This window comes from Nestor notabilis, unplaced genomic scaffold, assembly GCF_000696875.1.
Source record: "Nestor notabilis isolate BGI_N333 unplaced genomic scaffold, ASM69687v1 scaffold9289, whole genome shotgun sequence".
Lineage (NCBI taxonomy): Eukaryota > Metazoa > Chordata > Aves > Psittaciformes > Psittacidae > Nestor > Nestor notabilis.
In genome coordinates this window covers 41,173-65,541 of record NW_009945049.1, presented here as the reverse complement: position 1 = coordinate 65,541, position 24,369 = coordinate 41,173, and the positions used below count along the sequence as shown (strand labels likewise).

General features: G+C 42.9%; 1 protein-coding gene across 1 annotated transcript in view; it reads left to right on the top strand.

Moving 5' to 3' along the window:
• The first annotated feature begins 5,072 nt into the window (after nucleotides 1-5,072).
• The window catches only part of KIAA0247 (KIAA0247 ortholog), a 41,215-nt gene continuing 21,918 nt past the window's right edge, over nucleotides 5,073-24,369 (top strand). The window contains exons 1-2 of the mRNA XM_010022707.1: nucleotides 5,073-5,193; nucleotides 9,662-9,691. Of these exons, the coding sequence (XP_010021009.1) occupies nucleotides 5,073-5,193; nucleotides 9,662-9,691 (151 nt within the window). The remainder of the gene's footprint in view (nucleotides 5,194-9,661; nucleotides 9,692-24,369) is intronic.

The window sequence follows — 24,369 nt, the reverse complement described above, 5'->3', positions numbered from 1 at the left end:
CCGTGCTGAAAAGTCCTATGATTAAGATTTTTCTAAACTGCCTGCAGGTAACTTTGCATGCTTTTTTCTTTTTTTTCCTTTTTTTTTTTTTTCTTTGTGTCTAGTTTAACTGAGCAGTTTAATTGAACTGTGAAGTTATCCCAAAATGTTAAAAATATAATTCTGTTTCTAAAAGTTTTCAATTAAACTGGTCTAGTTACAGAAAGTAAGTAGAATTAGGGATTTCATTCCTCTGCTGGCACTTCGACTTGATTTTTTTGATAATTTTTCTTATCAAGCAACCAAGAGGATGATTTGTTTTAAAGCTTGACTGCTCATTGAAAGTAGACAAAATAAGGATACAACAAAACCAGCAATGAAGGGTGAAGGTTAAATCCTCTGAACCACACTGCTCACATTAGAACCCACCTGCAGCATCACCATGAGGCAAGAACAATACTTGTGGTTCGCCTTCAGAAGGTATGCTGTGCACACCCATCACTCATCCTGCTGCCAAGATCTTTGCTATGTGCATTCAAGAGAGGGCAAACAATTTCTGAGTATTATTCTATGAAGGGGAAACTATATGGATAAAACAAAGATTTCTGATGTACATGAGGATTGCCAGAATATCCTTTTGGCAAGTGTCAAGTGTGGTGTTTAAAAGCAAGCCAGAAGCATTCCAAACATATTGAACACTTCCCTAAATAAACTGTGAAGTGTCCAGGTTGAAGACCTGTTTTCCAGCAAGGGTGACACAGGACATAACCGTGCCAGGCATCTTGAGCAACTGGAGAGCCTCAGACTGTCTGTCCGCCCCCTGACATCTCATGTCCTTGGTGCACCAGAACTACTTGAATCTGGTTCTCTTTCATGTCTTGAGCATATGACCTTCCAAAGACAACTTTTCCATGGGGACCCTGGAGTCCTGCTGTGACAAAGCAGGGGAAAATCAGAAAATGAATCATAATCCTTGGAAAATGTATGCATGCTTTCAAAGGGATCTTGGATCAAGTGATATAAGTTGGCAGCTTCTGAAGGTCTAGAAAATGAATGGGCAGAGATCCCCAAAGAGCTTAGCTTAGGAAAAAAGTCCTGCCATGTGCAAATGCATCATCTTTGGAAACAGCTGATTGTGGTTTAAGAGCGAGCAGGAAGTCTGGCCTGCATGGTTTCAGTGGAAGCTGATGCCTGCTTTAGGAAGCTCATGTAAAAGTGAACTACTACTGGTGTGAGCAGGGCTGACCGTGTGCAGCGAGGGGAACTCATGCTGAAGCATCTCTGGGAAGGATGCTCGAGGAGAAGACTTCAGGAAAAGGGAGTCGGGGATGGCTGTAACCTGGGAACAATAAGTCCTTTTTCCTTTGTTCATAGCGTTTCTTAAGAGGGTGTGTGTCTGTTGACTTTGTGGCCATAGAGGACAGTTTATTGTCTTATCAGTATTTGTAGGTGTTTTCCAAAGGGCACGTTAAAAAAAAAAGGCAAAAAAACCCAGCCCCCAGCCTCTGTTGACAGATGTACTGTTAACAGAGAAGAATGTCCTCTCTCCTCCATACTGTATTTGTGGGAACTACTGGCTATAATAAATATTATCTTTGAAAACATCTCTGTTTAAACTTAATCCTCCCATAACCCTTCAGCCTAGGCTGTGGCATGTGAAAACAGTCTGAAGTGTCCTTGCTCCATATGCTCATGCTACTGCCGGCTTCTGACTCCTTGTTTCTAGGACCCATTAAAGAAACCAGCTCATTCCTTAATGCTGTGTGTAAACAGGGAGTCACTTTGATTCACGTGAACCCGTGAATTGTTAAGCTGTCTCCCTCAGAGTATGTCTCTGGCAAATGTGTGTGCTCTACAATGCACTCCAGTTAACTTTTGGAGGTGGAGGCCTGAAGAGTTGTTATGAAGGCTGCTTCCCCCTGAGCTGTAGGTATAAGGAATGTGCTAAAACAAGAGTCAGCTTTCAGAGAATTGAATGTCTAAGTAGCTTCCCAACCACCAACTCCCCTCTGGGAAGAAAGGGTACCTTCTTATCTAGTCCGAATCTCTTCTATCTTCTCATTTTGCTAAGGAAATGTCAAGGCTGGGAACAAGTTTTGTAACTTGGCTGAAGCCTGAGGGAGGATCCTTGCCTGGCAGGCGGTACCTGTGCCCATTGTCTCCTAACAATTGTGAGGGGGTTATCGGTGCTATCTTTCCTTGAATGGTTTTGCTGCTTTTGTGTCTCCTTCACATCCCACACTGAACTCGGTCAGCTTAGTGAGATGTTACTGTAGGCGTAACAGCAGCAATTTACAGCATTCCTTGCGGGGCAGCCCTGTGCCTCTGAAAAACAGGATCCCTGATAACACGGGGCTTCGTAGCTGGAAAGAGATGGGAAACCGTGCCCGACTTCAGAAGACAGGAGAGAATCAGTGCTGTGCTTTGGAGCAATCTGTTACTGAACTGAGGACAAGCAATAATTGATTCCCCCTACACATGCACACACAGACCCGAAGATATTGTTGGTTTAGGTATTTCTGATTTGTTGTTCAGAGACCAGAGTTGGACTGCTGTTTTCCAGGTGCAACCTTTGGGAGAGGAAAATGCCTCTGGGGCAGGGTATCACACCTCGGGAAGCTCAGCAAATTCTGTGGTGATTGCATGCCCTCTTCCCTACCTTCCTGGCGGCTGCTATGTCATGCAGCAAGGGTAGGGAAGGCCACCTTTAAAAGATACCTTGGTGAGACTTGCCGGGTTTGTTATACTAATAATGCTTGATTAAATTGGAATGGGGAAGTCAGACCTGTCTTGATCTAATCAGAAGCCATTTGTTGAAGATGGTGTGTTGCTTTGTCAGAGCTGTAATTTGGTGTAGAGCATCAGGCTCTTAGAAGAAAGCAGCCAGCTGTTGGCCTTGGAGTATAGGTCGGATGCTGGCCTCTTTCCATTGAGTATGAACTTTAAATCCATGTGTGAGATCTGACTTTGAGGGGGGGGCAGATGTACAGTCTTGGCTTTCTTTACAAAGGACTTTCTTTTCATGGTATAATTATTGCTGAAGGAATTCTAGCAGGTGAGTGGCAGCATTCTTACCCCTTTCTGTATGGCAGGAGTTTGGTGAACAAAGCATTGGCTCTTTGTCTGTGGAAGGTATGATAAATCTATAAGATGTGCTACAGCTACAGACATAGTGGGATAGCTTCACTTCTTCCCTTCCCCCTCCAAATGAAGCAAGAAACAAAAGGAGCAGACACAGAGTTTATTGTAGCATCAGCTCCAGACTTGCCACATAGCAGTTTAAATGTCATCTTGAAATGATATTTCAAGGCGGGGGTGTATGCAGACAAAGAATTCTTCTTTGGTAGAGACTAATTGACTTAAAAGATCCAAATTTTAAAGATAGCCGTTTTGTGAAGTGAATATGAGCACAGTAGTGACATGGATCTAAGGAAACCCTCTTGTCACTAGCATGACTTCCAGGTTTAATGATAAATTACATATTCCCTCCCATAATGCATCTTCTTTTTTTCCCCTGAATAATTGGAAATGTGAGTGGTAGCTGTTGGAGTTGTGTTTCTCTGGTCACTGCTGGTGTGTTGAGTTCATCTCAGAAGTACTTAAGGATCTGAAAGTCATACTGCTTTACCTAGTAGTAGGAATATTAACCCACGTCTCCGGTCTGTTCTCACAGGTATGAAAGGTATAATACCCACCTCTGTGTTGCTCAAATTTGTTTGGAGATATCCAGCAGTTCTGAATTTTAATGGAAAATTTGGCAAAAAAAACCCCACAAAAAACCAAACCTTTAGTATGAATATACATTTAACTGAAGAAGCTGTAGCTGAATGGGATTTCCCTCAAAATTAGAAGTATTCCTGTGGTCAAGTGTAAAAAAAAAAACCACATTAATTTCTGCATTGTTGGCTTGTTGGTTTGGTTTGGTTTTTTGCCCCCTGAGAGTTTTAGATCTTTGTATAAGGAATAACATGGTAGAAGTGTTGAAATGTGTCTCCATGTGGGTTTCAGGGGTGGGTTTGTTTTTAATTTTTTGTTTGGCTTTTTTTTTAAAAATCTATTTTATTTTTATTTATTTTTTTACTCCAATCATTCACCCAGTTGTTTTTATCCCAGTTTTCTCCTTCCTTCTTTATAAAACCAGTACACACAGATTTTTAATCCCAACTTTCATTCATGAGCCTTAGAGTTACACATGGCAGTTACTGATCCAGGTCCAAAGTTACCATTGGAGGTCTTTCAGACTAAAACCATACGAGCTTGGTGGGACGTGTTCTGCTGAGTCTTTTTCCTTCATTAAGGGTTGGAGTTCAACTTTGTGCTTTCTTGATTTCCCAACTGCACTTTGTGTGTTTGTGTACGAGTCTAGTTTTGTTGTGACAGTGGCTGATAGGCTATGGCTGAATCCCTCAGTCCTCAGGTATGAGCAGTGTCACATCCTGCAGTTTTAATTGCTATGCTCTGTACTGTCAGAACAGTATATACCTGAGGTTTGTGAGCTGGTTTACATTCCTCCTCATGAGCATGTGTTTGCCTGCCTGCTGGCTGGCTGTCAGGATTTCTGTGCCTCTCCAGGTGGCTGAAGAAGCATTTGATTTATTTATCCTAGCTGTCTAGTACAGCCTGCTCTGTCTTGGAGACCTTCTGAACGGTGGTGGGGGTGTAGGAAGGGTGGCTCTCTTGAAGTTATTTTGAAACAAGTTCTCCAGATGCTATGTCCTCTGGGGTTGTCTTGAAAGGAAAAGCTAAAATTAATTGTAAGCTAGGCAGTCTTCACATCTGAAATATTAGAGGGTGAGTGAAAAGTTATGATCTCTCTAGAATGCAACTCCTTTTAGTATTTCATATGTGGAAGGTTGCCTTTTCTGCTCCTCTTACCTTGTGAATACTTGGTAAGATTCCTAAATGCTAGAACATGCAAAAGGTCGTTCTTGTTTGTTTCTGTATTTCCCGTTTTCCTCCCCTCCTCAGATGTTGTAGATGTTTGGCTCAATGCTTACTGTTTCTTTCCTTGTCTTTGTTTTTGTAGACTGAGGTGCTCCTGATCAACCAGATCTTTCAGGAATTTTCAAAAAAGAGACTTTGGTGGGTAAAAGATGTGCCATGGAATGGTAGCACCAAAGAGCAACACAGGATCGTCTCTTGCCTTGACTAGCCATGGGTTATTTCTTCTGCTAGTTATCTTTGGTACCTTTATCTTGGAAGCACAGGCCACAGGTAAGTGAAACCTTTGCATACGCTGCAGGGAAGGGGAGATGTATAAATATGGAGGTGGCCTTATGTTTTTATGGGAAAGCTGGTGATGGTCCATGCATTTGTACCTATCTTTTGGTACTCACAGGAAAAATTCCATTGCTGCTTGTTAAGCAGATGGCAGCATCTGAACTGAAGGTTTTGTATATTCATAAATAAGTGCTTGTCCTTTACTCTGTCATTTTGTTTTCCCCAGCTTTTTTTCCTTCCACTTTTATCCCTTCACTGAAGTTGGGGGCACTTGAACCATCTCAAGAGCATGGACCACATTTTGACTGAGATTCTTATGTAGACACTCATTGCTGTATGCCCTGTAGCAGCTGCTCATGTGAAGTAATTTTGGAAGCAGAGACTGTCTTCAGCTTTTTGCAGAGCTGATGAATCTGTTCAGTGTTCCCTTGTGTGCTATCTTCTGACACCTCAGCACCTGCTAACTGCATCCCTCTATTAGCTCCTCTTTTGCAGCTTCAGTTTTCCTTCTCCCCTTTCTAACTTTTTGATATTTATCTAATGGGCAAGTGTTGTGAATAATGTAAATAGCAGTGCAATGGGATGATATGTAAATGTCAGCAGAGATGAGGGGAGATCTGCCTTTTAGAAATGAGTGGAAGAAGAAAGTATATTGGATGCTCACAAGTTCATGATGTGAAGTATGTGTTTGTTTACCCAGTATACTCTGAAATGTGTTTTCTCTCAGACCAGCCTTGATGTAGCTTTTGTCTGTAAAGAGATGCCTGATCATAAGTGGCATTGGGTGGAAGGAATAACTTTGTGTGCTCTTGTGCAGAACTTTGAAGGTTAGTCCTGAAAAGGCATGTAGATTTGACTTCAGATCTGTTGCAATGCAGAGCATTAGCTTGCCTTTGAAAACAAAACTTGAGTTCTTGACATACTCTGAAAAGTCTTATTTATTTGACATATCGTGGCACCCAAAAATGTCCCATGACCAACACTTCTCAGCATCAGTGAAGCTTGCATTGGCCTCTTTGTGGTAGAGCAGAATAAATGCTAGTTGCCAGATGCACTCAAAGCCAAGGTGATCCTATATTGAAAAGTCTGCTGGTGCTTAAAACTGGAGGAGGAGTTGATCTCCTTTTAGTATTTCTGGCTCTTCGAGTTGGAAGGGAGAGGCTGCTGAAATCAGATATCCCAGACTTGTATGTCTTTCTGACCTGATTTTGGCTTCATAGGTAACGAGAGGTGGGGAATACACACGAGAGAGTGAGAAACTGTCAAGAACACATAGAGTGGGACAAGGTCTTTTTGGGTCTGGTCTATCGTTGTTTTTTTCCAGTCTTGCTGTTATTGATGATAATGTCACCGCCTCATTCCAGATGTAAGTCTGTCAGATATGCCTCCCAGCCGGGGGCTGGAGTGCACCATCCCCATCTGAAACGCCCATGATACACTGAAGCACCTTCAGTTGAGTCTGTAATCAGTATGCAGATGCCTTGTGCTGCATGGGGCAAGGCAGCCACAAGACTGGCAAGCCTTCTGAGTATCATTTTTGAGGCATCCTTTCACATTAACAAAAGCACTAGTTAAGCATGTCAGAAGACCCAAGAGTCTTTTCTGCATTGTTTCCCTTTCTGTGTTCCTTTTGCTTCAGGACCTAAAGCCAGCTGTGGAAAACTGATCAAGGCAGATCATCAGCTAAATAGGATTATAGTGGCTAGGCATGAACCATTTCCTGCAGGGGAAGTGAGAAAAGTGAGTGCATGTGGAGGGGAGCCCAAGATCATAGCAGAGGGCAAGACATGAAGGGGGAAAACATCCTGAGGAATGGCTTGCTGAGGAGAGCTTCCATGCACAGGTTTTCTGAGACTGGGAGGTATCAACCCAGCTGCCAGTTGTTGGGAGGGATGGGGGAGCTCAGCGGTGCGTCATGGGCCCGGAGAGCTGCACCTGCAGCAGCACGCCAGCCATGAGTAACGCTAATGAGCAAGTCAGCCGCGGAGCAGAGAGCCAGATGGAGAAACAAAGAACTCTGGCGAGACACTTGGAAAATCATCTTTCTCTCATCTTTGTCCCCCACCATCTTTGCTTCGTTACTTTACATAGCAAAATCTTTCAGAGCAGGCAGAGCAAAGCGATGCTAACGTGAAGCAAGAGATTGTATTAAATCTCTTGGTGGTAATGCTTATCTTGAATACGGGGCCGATGTGACACGCTCACAATTGCTACAAAAGCTGAAGAATATTCTCAAAAAAAGACAGACAAGCATGGAGACAATGGCTGGCTCAGCTCTCAGTGAGAAAGCAGAGCTTGTGAATCATATGTTTAAAACCATATGATGTATATTGTATTGCAATAATTTTGCTGTTTAGAAATTGTATTACTTGAGTTCCAGGAGGCTTAGATATATTCATTTTCTGCTCAGGAATGTGTTCTCTCTGCCATGTGTCTAATGCAGAGGGCAGACTCATTTCCAGTCAGCAAGCATCTGGTCTGTCCTCTGGTAATAAATTGATTTTATTTATGCATGGATTTTAAAGAAAAGTCTTCAGTGCTTTGTCTCAAGCAATCTATCCAAATATCCTGGAGTGCCACGAGATGAGTATGATAAGTTGCTTAGTCACTGAACACTGTAGAATTTGGGGAAACTGCTCCTTATTCACAGGAAGATATCCATGAATCTAAAAATAACCGCTGCACATATTTTAACACAAAACAAGTGCAGCATTTGGTGATGGGCAAGCAATGAAGCTATGTCAGAAGAGGAGGATTTATAGAAACTTCAGTGCTGTTCAGAAATATTTCGAGCCTTTATCGCTGTTTTGCCTTTTTTTCCTGTCTGACAAGTTCTCCAGGATTAGTTGGGGGAAGTAGTGAAGGAATAAGGAGACAAAGAGGCTTGGAAAGCAGGGACCTAAAATACTGATGCTTAGTTCTTCATCTGTGTCTTGTTTTCTTTTGAGGGTTCATCTGGGATGTAGTACCCTCATGAAAGAGCTGGGATGCTTAGTGGATAGAGGTGGGGAATTTTTGACATGTTGGAGAGGAGCAATAGCAACGATTTTACTTGCCTACAGATAACGCTTCTCCATTCTTTCTTTGTTGCTGTCTTCCTCCTGTCTCTGGCCCTTAAGGTTATTCCCAAGCTCTTGGAGGCCTTGTGTTTATATCTCATTCACAATAGTCCTCCTATCTGGCCGGGCTATTTTTGGAAGGATTAGAATAAGTTGTTCATTAAATTTTAACATGTAGTCTCTAAAATACTCTGAAAGCTTCCTATCATTTGTATTCCAAATGATGTAATCTATGTTGGATTCATAACCAGCTCTGTCGGAAACCTATCAAAACATAGGTTGAGCCTTTCATTATTAATAATAGCATCACCTGGTTCTGGGAAATGCAAGTAAAGGTGTTGATAGAAGTATTAAACATCCCAAATTAAGCAAATATTGATATCCATAAATGAAAGAGTTTAAATATTAACCTTTAAAACCTATTATTAATGTATGCTGAGTGAATCTAAGTCCATTTAGGTTTAGATGCAGCCTGATTTGTTGACTGATCATGTGTGAAATGCTATAAAGCTAGCTCTTTAGTTTTTGGGATTGCCATTAAAGTGATAAATTCAGCTTGAATAAACTGAAACGTCTTCATTCCTGCATGTTGTCTCTGACGCAAATGCAGCCAAGCTGCCACTTACTGTTCTAAGGTCTTTTCAGTGCCAAGGTTATTCTGCACAGAAGCTCTTCGATACTGCTGGTATTTGTTTGCATTGCATAGAACAGCTTGTTAGAGCACACTCCATCACTGAGCAGATTCAGACTTGTTCCTGCTCTTTGGGAATCTGTGAAAGGCAGAGGTTTCCTTTGTCTCTGATTATGCAGCTGTAAGGAAAGTGTTTATGCAGCTAGGCATGAATTCAATGGTCATGAAAACAAGGGCACTATAACACTGGATGGCCAGACAGAAATGTGGGGAGGTGTCGTGCTTGAACAGAGGATCTTGATTCTAACTTGTAAGCTTCGTGTGAGTGTGGATTTGGAGAAATTACAGGGTCAGTCCAAAGGAGTGTGTAGTTCTGCATGGAGAGAAGGGGAAGCAGTTTCAGGTGCAATTCCTCCTCTCAGTCCCTTTGAAGACTTTAGTAAGGGCAGAGTGGTACAGAAGAACATTGTGAAGAGCTGTGGAATAATGGCTAGGCTGCAAAGATGGCTAGGAAGGGGTTGCAGACAGGCCCAGAACTAGACTATTTGGATAATAATATTCTTACTGTTACCACACTGATCCAGGCAGTGATATTTTTAAGCAAGTGGTTTAGGGGGATTAATAGAGATTTCAAGAAGCCACACAATTTGTTTGTTTTTAACCAGTTCTAATGGTTGAAGGATGAATTAAAGCTGTGTGGTGTTTACCTACCTGCTGGATTAAACCACAACAGCATAAGAGTAATCCTGAATTTTCCCTTTGTCTGTCCTAGGTTGGCTCAGCAAATCCAACGGACCTGCATGTGAGTAGACTTATAGTCAGTGCTGTAATATGAGAAATAAGTGTGATGTTTTACTGGTTAATATAACTGGCTATGAGCTGTGATTCCCATCACACTTCTCTTGTGTTGTATAGGCTGAGATCCATCTCTTTGCCCTGTTTTCATTGTTGTCCATTGTATTTGTGCCCTCAGTTTGAGAGAGGAAGATAAAGTTTATATGTTTCACTGTGCTTGAAGGGATCCCTATGCCTTCTAGAGCATTTAACTTCAGATTATTCAAGAAAACACAGATAGAATAAATACTTCATTAAAACACACAGAGAGATGCTGCTTGTGAGAGTTTTGAGAGGCTTCCAGAGAGGATTGAGAGGACAGAGAGGGCAAGCTGAGGCAAAACCCATTTGTTTCCTTTAATCAAGAAAGGTGAACATCTCGTCAGAGTGTGACTCTGGATATATTCCATTGGATACTCCTGCTTCCTGCTTTCCGTTTCCTGTGCTTGGAAAAAGTCTAAAATCTTTCCAGTGGGCATGTTATGGATGTGTGTTAGGGGGGAATTTGAATCATATTTGGCTTCTGTATCTGTTCTGGCAGGAAAATAAGCTGCTGCTTGAGCTAGAATGAGAAAGACACTGCTTGTAACAAGCTGTGGATAGTCAAGAGTGAAGGCAGGGAGCTGAAGGCACTTGAACAACAAGCTCAAAAGTGCATGTATCTTTGTGAGAGTAATTGAAACTCAGTGACAGGAGTATGGCATTGTCTCAAGAGGTTGTACCTGCTTATCTGTGTGCACTGATCTGCATCTAAAATCCATTTTCTTTCTAATGAACTGAAACCTCTGGGGAGTGTTCATCTTCCTCTGCAAGCAGAAGTTCCCCTGGGGCTCTGCTTTTACAAAGTGTTGTACTGGAGTTGGAGGACTGGTGAATTCCTTGCTTCCAGATGCGGTGAAAGGGATTTGAAGTAACTCCTTAGGTATGGGGCTGCTTAGGTGAGTTACAGGATGTGCTAGGTGGACTGGGCTAGAGGGGCCTTTTTGCTGAACTGTTGAAGAATAAAATGCGCTTTTTGGCTCAACCTATTACAGCGATCCTTTTATTATAGAAAAGGGAGGAGAATTCCTGGAGTTCCTGTGCTGAGACAACTTCCAAATCTCAAGAGGTGGTGGGGATCCTCTCACACTGCTTGCATACCTTGGCCTGGCTGGTGCTGGCTGGAGGTGCCTCCTGTGTTCCTTCTCTATAGGGCAATGTTGTGAATGCAAGGATAAGTGCATTTATCTACTTGATGTTATAGGAAGCATTACAGGGGAAGCAGAAGCCAAAGAATTGAACAGTAGGGTACCAAAAGAGCATCTTAAAATCCTGTGGGCTCAGCATTTTAGGTCTAGCCAGTCATCTTAATTCAATGAGGAAAATCTTTCTTGTTCGAGGTCAGAAGGAAGCATGGCTAAGGCTTTTGAGATGCATCTTTTACCTTGTCAGTAAAGGGAGAAGCATGTCTGATTTGAAAAATACTGTAGAGATAAGCACCTCTGGTGGGTGGACATCTTGAATTTTCAACCCACAGGTAGGGAAGAAGCATGGTAGGCCTGATGCATGCAGAATCATAACTAGCAAGCCAGAAGCTGCTGCTGCTTTTCTGGCTTGAAGAAACATTTTCTATGTCCTGAGAAAAAGCTCAACACGATGTATAACGAGTTTTGTGTCAGACATATCCTTAGGTGCCCATAAAATTGTCCATCAGAGAATAAAACTGTTTTGTGATCTTACCAATTTTGTTCAGGCAACTTTGCATTCTCTTCTGCTTCTTTTTCAGCAGAGATGTCAGCTGCTGAGACAACAGGTGAAGTTCTTCTGGTTTAGGTAGAACTAGAACATTTTGAAGGAAGTGGAGGTACCTGGAGACTCTTCAGGCATAGAAAAGGACTAGAAGTGAGTAGAGGTTTTTAGGAAGGTGGTAGAATAGACTGAAGGTGAATAAGGATCAGGGGAGAATAAGATTCTAGAAAGGAGAAAAGGGAAACAGAGCAGTGCAGCAAAACAGAGGTAAAGGCTTCCACAGGTGGAGTTGTGAAAAAGATCCTGGTGGTTTAAAAAGCCAGTTAGTTGCTTGATGGTTAAGTAGTGTAAGTCCTGAAAGAAGGTAGTGTTTCAGCTATGCAAGCAATTTAGAATGGTTGAGAATAGTATGGTCTGGGAGGAAAATCTCTAGTAGAAGTATATACATACGGGTATGTCTGGTTTTTTGTTTTTTTTTATTTTTGGTTGGATTTTTTTTTTCTTAATACAGCAGGATGCAGGATATGCCTTCACAGTATGAGGCTTTTGAGGCTTTTCCATATGCAACAGAACTGGCTAAGACACTAACAGAGAGCTTAAGAATTTGAGGGTTACAAAGTGTGTGTGCCCTCCAGGGACTGAAGCTTCAAGGCATGAATCTCCTCAAGGCAGAAGCAGAGCAGGGTGAAGATGCCAGTTACTGGAGCACTGGCTGTGTCTGCATACAAGTGCTTTCACATGATGGCTGGGGATCTGATGGGGAGAGAAACTGCAAAAGACCATATAGCAACTGTATGTGAAACAGGACATAGGGAGGAATTTCAAGTGGAGGTTGCTGCCATGTTTAGAGAAATATCTGTAACTTTCTCAGAAAGTTCTGCTTTTCTTAGTTTGTGTTCAGTTTTATAGTTAACAGCTGCTTTGCTCTCCCTCATCATTCTGCATTTATTTGGCTGCTACACTCACTGTAGAGGAACCCTTCCTTGTAAACAAGATAAACCTGCTAAAGCTGCTAGACCCTGGATCCTTGTCAACACCAAGATATTTATTGGTCTCTGCTCATGTGATGTTTTCCTGGTGGGTCCTCTGTGTCACCATATGCATGGAATGAAGTTATATCAGAGCAGGTTAGGGACTTCTGGTGCTGCTTCTCTTCACGACCTCCCGCATCCTGGAAATTGATATCCAGGAGACTTACCTAATGCTGTGGAGGCCTTTAGGAACATCTTTCTGGTGTGTCACACGAAACTCACAGCTGTTGGGTTATCCCTGCTGGAAGATAAGTGTGGGTTTTTAATGTTGTTTCCTCTGGCCCATTCCACTCCTATCTTCAGAGCAGCTAACTTTGAAACTTAGTCCAAGGGACGCACCTGCTGGGTAACTAGTCTCCAGTAGTTCAAGTTTTAGACCTGCTGACATGCTTCTTGTGAAGAACCGGTACTGTCAGACTTGAGCTGAGCCACGTGTTACACTGCAGCACATCTTTACTTCTCTTTGACACAGGTAAAGGATCGTAACTATAATGCTCAGTATTATCCTAAAACTAGCACTTCTTCCATTCTGTTGGTGGTTTTGCTTACCCTAGCAAAAGTAACTTTTGAATCCTTCTGGAGATCAACCTTCAGGCTTCATTGTAAACACTTTTTTGGGCATAATTGACTTAGGTTGTACAATACTAAGAAAAGATAAAGGTTTTGTCATTTGAGTAGTTAGGTTCAACTGTGGCTTTTATCTCAACTGAGGAAATCATTCATTTTTTTTAATATGTAAGCTGAAAAGCCTGAACATAGCCACAAGCTGCAATGAGTTTTGCCTTTCAGTGTGAGTCTTAGTGAAATTCATGAAAATGGCAAGTTTGTTTTTCCAATTGTATACTTTTAGTCCTCTGTTTCTTTGTCTTTCCCAACAAGCTAGTTTTGTTGCAAATGTTATGATCAGCAGCCCAAAGCAGAAGTTAGTCTTGCTGCAATGTAAAAGTATGATGTCTTTGAGCTAGTGTCATTTTAACCTTTGAGCCTTTCTGCTTTGAATCTCTTTATTTGTATTTACTTCTCGAATACTTGAATGTTAGTTTTAAGTTGATGGTTTGCACTTTGGTGGTGGCTGTTTCCTCCATGACATTTAGTAAGCTAGAGTCCACTTTTGGAATAGCTGGGAGAGATGTACAGTGCTGTGAGAGCTGAGCTCTCTATTGGTACAGGATCCTATTTCAGTTTTGTGTCACTGAAGTGTTAGTGAAACAAATAGTTTGCAAGTTTCATCTTAGGCAGATCACAAGACTGTCAGTCAGGCACTATTAGCGTACTTGTGCTGTGTGGGAGAGGAGGTGCATGCAGTGGTAGCCTGATCACCGTCTGCTGGATGCCTTTGATGGGCAAACACACTTGAAGTACAGTGTGGGTGCTGTGCTGGAAAAAGTTAGCCCCTGTGAGAAGTTCTGCCTCCTCTTAGCACCCTGGAGAACTGACTGCCCCTTAGCACGTGCCTCCAGCACTGTTTTTTCCCTTTTTTTTTGGTGGTTTTTTTTTTTTTTTTTTTGTTCCTGTCAATGTTGCCTTGGTCATGTTTGGTCCCACTTTAACCAGCTCTTTCCACTGATGAGCTGATTCCATGTAAGAATTGACTCTTCGGATGGGTAGTGGTATGACGGCATGGGGGAGAGGGGATATTGCAGCCTGTCAGTTGGTATGCAGGCAGGGCTGCTCTTAGCATCCTTGATTCTTGCCGTCAGTAAAACTAAGAGAGACTGGTGGAAGCTGCTAATTGGGGGTGTTGTGAGGAGATGCATTCTCTTGACTGCAGTCAGGGTGAGCAAAGACTTGACTATTTTACTGCATACCTCTGGCCACCTCCCACTTGTCTGAGGCAGGTCAGGAATATTTCACACTTGGCTGTGTCAGGTGCTGTGGAGAGATTTGAGAGGATGAAAATGAGTGTCTGTTCTGCATTATCTCACAGCAGGGAAGCATCTATCACTAAGTCTGCTTCCATCCATTGAACTCTTGACTTAATTAGTTTCTTTAAGTGGAGAAAAGTTTTTCTCCTGACATTGATTGGTTAGTAGCAACAAGGGAGGGTGGCTGCAGAACTGAAGCTTTTGTAGTTTTAATTTCAAGATTATTTGGATTTGGTGGCAGCATTTCAAAGCTGCTTGCCATTGTGCACCCTGCATAGACAAAACCAAACACATCTCCCTTTCCAGAGCAGTCTGCGCCTTTCTTCTTTCTGTGGGGAATAGAGCTTGACCTCCTTACTAAATGCAGATACTTCTCTATAGGTAGAAGTTCAAACACCTAAGCAGCAGTGGGATGACTGAACTTCCAAGGTGACAAGGTGGCAAGAAAAGAAAACAAGTTGCTGTTTCTTTTCCAGCAGAAGGATTTGGGCTTTCATGTGTTTTTTCTGTGGTGTTAAAATGGCTTCATCCACTGTCATAGTAAAGTGGGAATCACTGTAAATGCAGCAGTGTTAGTGGAAGGCAAATGTTGTTTCAGTCTTCAGCTTGTTTTTCCAGTTAAGCTATATTCACTTAGTGTAGAACTTAGCTTATTTACTTCTCAGCCATTGTGGTGATGGTCTCCCTGTCAGTTGTTACGCGTCGTGTGGTGGCAGGATGAAACCTGTGGTGCCTGATCTGATCTCCGACCCCACAGCAACTAGTTCCAGTTGCTTTTGTAGGGAAGTTGGTGGCTCTCCGTCCTTTTGGAGTAGTTTTCTCCATGGGAGGGATTCCTTCCCAAGGCTGAGCTGGTTCATGGGGTTGTGAGGATAAATGTACATATGTTGATTAGTTTCTTTGAGTTGTGCTCTCCTATCCCAATACCAGTGTTGTGCCCAGTTTAATGACCAGCTGTAGTGATTTTTACTGCTGTACAGTTGTTTAGCAGTAGCAAAAGCACAGTTGGAGCCTTTCTGCTTTGCCTTTTTTCAAGTCTTCCCCGAGCCCATCTTTGTTCTGTCGTGTTTGGGGAGCACAAGGCCATGGTGTACGGTTGCTGCGCCCCGGGGCCCCGCCTCGCACGCATCAATTCATCAGCTTGATCTTTTCACCCCTGCTCCTCGGGAGGGTCGGATGGCAGCTGCGGCTCCTGTCAAGCATGATGCCGGGCAGGGAGCTTTAGTGAGGAGGCTTACAAAAGACCCAGCTTAAATCGTCTGTGTAAGGGCGCAGCGGAGGCTCTGTCACCCAGGCCCTACCACTTCTCTTCTGGTGCTGGGGTTGTAATGACATTAGCATTTCAAAAAGGGGATTACCACAGCCCTTCGGTTCTGAGGGGAGGGTATTTTGGCTGTTACTTGACAAGCTGCTTTCTGGCTATCTCTCCTTTTATTTTCCCTGCACGTGGATCCTGAAGGGTTGGTGAAGGTGGTTGCACCATGTTAAAAGTGGGTTGTTGCTGCTGTTTGTTGGCCTAAATGTGGGCTGGTAGATGTAAAGTTGTCACATTCTTGCTGTCACAGTTGACAGCACTTTCTTGCTGATTTGGAGAAGCTGTCTTGAGAATTTCCTAATGGGAAAGTTAAATTAAACGGCCTGTATTGGGGTCACAACTGTGTGATGGAGAAGCATCCTGAAGTCATGCTTACAGGAAGAAGTCAAGGTAGTTTGTCTAATGTATTTCAACAAAAGAAAATGGGCAGCACATGTCCTATTCGTTGTCTGCCTTCCACACCTCTTGTGGTACCATAAAACCAATTTCTGTGCCCAGGCACAGGATTTTAGGGTGTTTCCTTGGGAAAACAATGGCGGTTTTATAAAGTGGCCTTTAAAAACAAAAATTCCTCCAGTGAAGCTTTCTTGCAACTCTGTTGCATTGCTGTCACCTCAGATCAATATTCAGTTAATCCTCATTTTTCAGTGAGTTCACTTTCCCTTTCTGATGTTGCTTGTGCTGGAAATTTGCATTAAGGCACTGTGTACACTGGGCCCCAGTGGAAAATCGCCGTGGTTGCCGTCTCCTCTCCATTTCCATTAGCTGTAGAAATGATGGGTCGGGCCAGGCAGGTTGGTCGTCTGGTCCCTGGGGGAAGAGAGTGAAGGGAATTGTCTTGTTTGCCTACCAGAGATAGGCAAGAGTACTTTGTGCAACCTCTTCAACCGTGTATGGGTCCTAAAATTAGTAGCTGACCCATAGTATCCAAATTAGGAGCCCCTTGGCTTGATTGTGTGCATGTTGGAGGTTGGGAGGGTATGTAGCAGAAAATGGTGATGGTTGCCTGGAGCCTTGACCTGAGTAGTGTTGCTAGTGCTGTGTGTATTGTAGTGCTGAGTAAGAAGGGAAAGGTGTGGTTTGAAGAAACATTATTAGATGCTTGTGTTGAAGTCTTCATAGGCCTTAATCTTTGCATGTGCCTAGAAGAACTTCTCTTGCATGTTCATGTAGGGCATGGCTAAGTGGTTTTGCAAAGCAGTGCTGGCTTGAGTCAGGGCCATCTCTTGCTTTGGGGGCTGCTAGGAGCAGCCATGAGCTGGGACTCCTGAGGTGGCTCCTGGCTCCTGTGCAGGGACAAACAGCTGGAGACCAGCTGGAAGAGCTGCATAGCTCTTCCTGAGAGAGGTAGCAGGAACCTCATAGATAAGCTGTCCCTCAGGGCATCAAGGAGGAGAAGAATTACAGTTTCTCTGTAAAAAAAAAAAAAAAAGCGCAGGGTACTTGGTGTGCTGAGAGAGGAAGACATTTGACTTCTCCGTGTGAAAGCAGGAACTGTGGAAGGCCTTCCAGGAGTGTGGTGGCTGCTGCTGTGTGTGTTTGTTCATCGTATTTCTAACTCTGCCAGTCTCCAGGCCTGTTCTAAGCTGCTTGTTTCTGTGGAGCACACATCTGTCCATAAGCTTCGATAAGCATAGAGTCTGTGCCTACAACATAAGATGTCAACAAGGATGGTAGAGTTTTGGGTGCCCTGTGCCTCAGGTGAGCTGGACAGGAAGCACAGAGCAGCAGAAGTGCAAGTCTCTGTGGTCACTGTCTCGTCCTCTCCCTTTTTCTGGTTCTGCAAATGCATCAGCAGACACAGCTATGCAAATCTGCCAGCTGTCTCCTTGGGAAGTTAGTCAAGGAGTCTCTGTGCAACCAGCTCTAGTTGCGCAGGCTTTTGAATTTGCATTTAAACTAAGCTACCGTGCATCTTTGTGTGGCTGGTTTTGGGATGCGTGAGTTTCTGCATCCTCTTTTCAAAATGCCTTTTCTGGTAGTGATGATAGAAATTAAATATTCAGTATTACAGTGGAAGCAGGTTGGAGAAAAAGTAAAACTGTAAATGCTGAATGCTGTGAATGGAAAACCTGAGAACTAAAGAATGCAGGAAATTACAAACAGCCTTGATTCTGAGGGGCTAATCAAAATTTGGGTTTACTTGAGGGGGACACCCTCTGTTGTTCTTGCCTATCTCACAGCAATTACTGTTTTAAGGCTTGCAAGAGAAAGATAAGGGCTGAAAAAATTAGAATTAATAAGTGCTGGTCATAATGTTGAGTGGTATAAAAGCATTTATAATTATGGAGTAAGAGGAGGGGGAAAAAGCATGAAGGAGAAAGTAGTTTTATTTCCCTTGCTCCCTGTTTGGATTAATGAATTTAATTACTTGGAAATAGCTAGTAGCAAACTTGTGGGTTTTTCCAAATGTGCTTTTAACAAGACAGCAAATTTTAAAAGAAGAAGAGGCAATTCAGTAAAAATAATTGAAGACTAAGAACTTAACTGCTATATCCCCCATTGCAAGTGCTTTGTGTCAGTAGATGTTAAGAGAACTGAATTAATATGCCTCTGATGTACTGGGATGGAAGAAACCAGGGCAAGAAGACACAATTCTAAATGTGGAAAAGCAAGTGAGATACCGACTTTCAGATAGATCCTTATAATAAAGTTGTTCATTCTCTTGTTCCTGTCAGCATGAAATAGAGACAAATATGGCAAGGAAATGGCCAAGCAGAGTAATGGGATTCTGTGTAACAAGCAGCAAGAGTGCATGAGGTGAGAGAAAGGAGATGGGGCAGAATGCCAAAAAAGGAACTTCGTATAAAAAACCTAGTGTCAGAAATTCCTCCCTTCTTGATGGTATAGTTTAGTTTCCATTAAATTGTTTACTCCATTGTCAGCTTAAACTGGTCTTTATAAAGTGATATGGCAGCTAAGCAAGTAAAATAGCAAAAAAAATTGCATTGCATCTTCTTTAAATTAGGGAAGATATCTGGTGGGATGACTCTGGTGTCAGATACATTTACTGTCAAATGAGATCTTCCAAAGTGCTTGTGTCCTACTGGTAATCACTGGTTGGGAGAGAACGTCTCAAGTCATGCAAGCACTGCTGAAAATTTTGCTCAGTGTGTTTAACAATCTGAAAGAGGGATTTAGTATCATGCTGCTTAAATTTGCAGGCAATACAGTACTGAAGGAGAGCTGCAAAATTCCTGTGATGACTGAGTAATACAACTGAATGACAGCACAACTGAATAACATCTGGAAATCGAACAGAGTTGCTTCAGGAAGGCAGGGTAGAGCCATATGCCTTTTCATTTCCTCTTGGGGGCTACGTACCCCCAGACAATAGTAATTATCTGTACTAAAAAGTCTACTAGCAGCACAAGAGAGCTTCATTTTTCCAGCTTGTCCACTTCTGTGATGAGGACAGACACATTGCCAGAGCTGTCTGGGCCCTGAATACTGATGGAGGGAAGGTTAAATCTCCAGCTGCAATTCTACCTGGAAAGGCGCTTCTGTGTTCCCAGTTTGCTCAGTAGCAACAGGCTTTTCTATTATCTTTAGCATTGGTATGAGCCCTACTGTGAGGACTCCCCAGGGCATAATTTATTAGAAAACAGTATGCTGAATAAAGCAGTTTTATGCAGCAATGACAAGACAGCTTCATGTGATTTTCTTGGAGATATTTTCTGTCAAGTCATCAAGCAGAGTGTTTGAAAGCAACATGCCATGTTTTGGTCAGTCTCCTCAGGTGCTCAAATATGGAACAAGCATGTCCCCTGACTGGAGCCAATGCAGATGGTGTAGGACAGAAGTAGCTGTTTATTCTTGTCCTAGAAGCACCTCTTGCAAAACCATCCTTCCTGTTCCCGTGGGGTCCTGCAGCCCCGGATATCTTGACTACAACATAGTTCTGTTTGTACGGGCTTTTTGATCTTCCAGACAGCTCACTTCAGTCTAGTAGTCTGTGATTGCTCAAGAGGATTTCCATGTTCCCACTGATGTGAACTTTGTTTTTAAATGTTTTAACCATTTTTCTGAGGAGCACCAGGCCCTAATTTTGTACCTATATTTGTATGACCTCCTCTTAGAATGGAGCATTACAGAAAAACTGCTTCTCTGGGAGCTTTTTGCAGAGTCTAGACTGGAAATCTGTTGCCAGTAGGTGTGTTAGAGTGGGATTAGAAGTTTCAAAGCAGTGGTATTCGGAACATTTAATAGTAATCCATGTACTTCTGCTTGCATCTTGAAGACAGCTTTTTACTTTCAAACTGCTTTAATTGGGTTAAAATGGAGCTTTATATGTGTTTTTGCTGTCCAGTGCAAGCAGTTTCCATAATTGGCAAAGGTGTGAGCCTCTGTATAAGAAGTTATATGACATAAGCAGCTTCTATTATGGAGGAATGCTCTTGCTGGAGTGCATTCTACACACTGGGGTGATTTTCCTTGCCAGTGTGGAATTGAAGAGGAGCGGGAAGGGATAACTTCAGAAAGTACAGCTATTGAGAGGAAAACAGCTACTGAGAGGTGCAGTTAGGTATCTCGCTCTTCCCTATGGTGGTACTGCAGAAGGGACACTAGGCCTGGCACTGTGGCTGTTGCAGGGTAGTGTGGGATCAGCATCCTTCTGAAGCAGCGGAAGAGACTTGGTTTCTGTTTACCCTGTGAGCTAAAGAGTAAATGTCAACTGTCTGATTGTCTCTTCCACCCTCAGAATAAGAGTGGCAGCGACAGCTTTGATGCGCAGTAACTACATTGCTGTGATTTGCGCTCATGGCTTTAAGTTCTGTTGCTTGTGGGGGCAGGGCTATGAAAGTAGATCATGGCATTTAATATAAGACAGACACCTCCACACACCTTAATAATGAAGCTATACCAACTGGGAAGAAAACTGTGAGGAAAAAGTCCACTTTCATAATCCCGGTGACTTTTCCCAGTGCTTGGGAGGCCTTTGCCCTCTTTGTCCTCTTTGTCCTCAGGCAAGATATCAACAAAAAAAGAATAGAAAAGAACAGTAGGTCTGTTCTGGTTTTTGATGAACATCCTAGTTTTCTAAACATTAAATTCTGTTTCAACTTCTTGGGAAGTCACCTTTATGTCCAGTGGGAGTTGACACAGTGTAATGGTGTTTAGCCACAAAATGGCCTTTTGCAAAATTGTAGCATCAATTTAAGAAGTGAGAACCTATTTTAAGGTTTGTTGCTGGGGAACCCTTTGGGAGAATGAAAATCTGTTTCTTGGCAGTGTTAGGTCTTGAACATGAATTTTAGAAACAGTAACTTTGAAATCCCTGGGTAAAAGGTGAAAAGATCCAGAGATTTCAGGAGAGTGCTTTTTGTACTTTGATCCTCACATAAGGTCCTCTTATGAGGTTTTAGAAGGCTCTTGTGTGCATGCACAGAGGGAATGTGGCGTTAGCTGGAGGACGTGTGGTCAAACTCCAGCTGAGTGCTCTGACCAGTGAGAAGAGATTTGGGAGGAGGGGACACAGAGGAACAATTAATTTAGATTGTGCTGTTCAATAATTCATTAATACCCTGATGAAAGATACAAATTACTATGAGGAAGTCCAGCTGGGAAGTAGATAGTTCTAACTCCATTCATTCCCAAACTTGAGCTACTTTCCACTGAGGCTGAGCTGTTTCCTAGGACTGTTATCCTCTGCTCTCTGTATGAACTACTAGAATGTAGCTGTTCTTACGAGTATCCTAGATACTTAGTGTGGTTAAAGTAGTTTTTTTCTAAAAAAGGAATAGAAAAGGCAGGGGTAGATAAGGGGCAGAATAAAGGATAGCACTGCAGGCTGACATGATCGACACTGTGAAACAGAATGCAGCAACTGCCTTTGGATAGTCTTTGACTATAATTGTGTTGGCAATGGGAAGAAAGTTATGACGGTGTCTGTGCTTGATGGGATGTATCTGGTGAGAGGGAGTAACTGCTGTATGCTGAGCAAACCGTATGGGGGTGGAAGAGATTGGAAGAATGGAAAATTACAAAAAGTTTCAAAGAAGGAGTTGTGGAATTGTTATACTGCCTCTTGTCCTGGTAGCTCCCTGCTGCCTGCTAAATGTGTCTCTGCAGTGTCTGTTGCCCTACCACTAAGACAGTGTTTTTTCTGTTATTTTCTTTCCCTAAAATACTTCAAATCCCATTTTCCCTAGTCATGTAGAGGAGATGGGGAAACATGCAAACAAAACCAGGAAAGCTCTAGGTGAACAATATAATATTTCTGTGTTTATTATCAGAATGGCTTTGTAATACCTGCTGTTGATCCGTAGGCTCCCTAAACAGTATATTTCAAGAAGACACCTAGCAAACTTGACTCAAGTGATCAAGTCTTGGTTTGGAACTCTCCAATTTCTGCTTATGTTGTTACCCCTGTAATGCTTATTCTTCCTGATTAAATGTGTGTGCTGTTACGTGAAATTCTTCATATTGGTGTGAAGAAGAGATTAGTTACAGAACAGTAACTGATAGCTTTAGTAAATGGACTCCTGGTTTTTCTCTGGAACTCTATTTTATGGTTTGGACACTAATTTATCAGTGCCAGTCTAACTTCCTTCCATGCTGTTTTCCCCCCACTAGTTCTCAGGAGTAAGACATCCATATCTGTTATTCAGGGAGTCTGCATACACAACTGGGAGAGTTCCCAAGTGTGTCTCCCTGGGGGGCAGCATTTCTGCTATTTTTAGCATGATCTCTTTGGGTTTTCCATTTCCTTTGTGTGAGAAACTTCACTAACTGGCAAGTGAACCATACAGTAAATGGATCCCAAAGGTACATGGGAAGCTCTCACTCCACTACCAAGAAACCATTAAGTGCTGTTGGGCGTTTTTACCAAGACTTCTGGTAGGCTGACCTCCCCTAAGTAACTGAAGAGATGTCATGGTGTAGCCTAGCATAGAATTACTACATCTTGGAAATGACTTGTGAAGGGGCACTATCATCTGTGTACTCTTTATTTTCACTGTCTGGGGTTTTCATTTGTGTTAACTGGTGTAAATGCCAGCTAACGTTTGGTGACTTATTGCCTCTCTACTTGAACTGCAACCTAGAGGGTGCAGTGGGAGAAATCTGAACATCTGCTGCAGTGAGAAAAAAATGCATTAACTTGTGAATCATATATTTAAATGAGGAGGAGAGACTTTGCAGTTCAGGGAATTCATGAAGCATAGAGAGACCCTGAATTCTATAGGGGACATGGAGGTAAGGGTGAGGGTCTAGCAGTGGGATGTTGAATTAGCATATAAAGTGTTCAGAGGTAGACACGGTGACTGAGAGTCGGCTGCAGTCAGTGGCCTGCACATCTGGCTTGACCTTCAACTACCTTTCTGAAAAGGCACAGGGCACCTGAAGGCCTTACGCCATACCTGCCAGCCTTGCGTGGATGTCTCGTGCCCCAGCACTGACTGACTAGCCCTGATTGAACCCTCTGCCTGGGGAGCCCCATGCAAGAAGTGCTTTCTTCAGCTCCCTGAAGAAGTGACTTGGGAACATGCATGGGGTCAGCTTTCAGGATGTGGGATGTCCTGTGTGTTGGGGAATCTTGTGAATCTTGCTATTTTCTTGAATGTGTGATGACCTGTTTGTGAGCTGCCTCTTCAGAGAAACGGCGCTTGCGGAGTCAGTGCCCAGGCCCTGCAGATGACTACTCGAAGCCAGGTTTGACAGGCAGAAGCCTTGTGAGGCCTGCAAAGGTGTGTGTAAGGCAGGTCCAGCAGATGGATCCGTACCGGGAGGAAAATCTGGCTGCAGAAACTTTACCCCAGCTGCTGAGAGAACACGGAGAAAAAGAATAGCATAACCTCTGCCCTCCCCTGGTTTAAGCTTTTGAGTGCTTTTTAAGCACTCTTACTGGAAAAAAAACAGATGCTTTTTTAGGGTTTGCTTTTTTTTTTTTTTTTTTGCTAGGTTAAGGCAGTATTAGATGGGAGCACTGATACTGGGGAAGAGCCTGGGATTTTGGATACTTGCTTCCTACCACATGTGTTCATGTGATGATGTGGGAGGCAGATCTGGGTCCAGCTGTGCAAGTGTGAGGGCTCCCCAGGGTGCTCTCAGCATTCCTCTGAGCTCTGGCCCCAGCTCTACAGAAGTTGGGAATGCTCATGAATTTTCCTCCGTTTGTGCTCCGTGGAGCACTTCCTGTGGCATTCAGGCATGCTGCAACAGCTTCCTTTACTGCGTTCTTCCCTCGGGAGCTTCTGAAATGCTCTTTCTCCATGTAAGGAACTTCTTGAAACTGCTTTGTTCTTGCATGGTTTGGGAAAGATTACATTGTTGTTTTTAGCTGACGGGCTGTAACTTCTCCTACTGTCTTGATTGCTCTTGCTTAATGTTTCCCTTCCAAAGCCTGAGTCAGAAGAAGGTGGTTGTGAAATCTGTCTACACGTATGTATTCTGTGTTGACCAGAGTAGTGGAAAGGATTTTTATGTTCTAGGGAATTAAGAACCTATAAATAAATCAATCAATCCTTTAAACAGTTACTTGTCTTTTGGAATGATGTGGCCCTCCCACCTCATCCTGTTTCTCAGAGTGTCATGGAACTGAGCTATTAAAACCATGTTTTACAATATAAAGTTAGCATTTAATTCTGACTCTCCCAGTGAAGACAAGAAGGTTCTGCAGCTGTTGAAATCAACTTTGAAAAGTTGTCTTGCTGGACAACAATTAAGACAAAAAGAAACAAGTACTAATGTAGTGGTTACTGTTGTT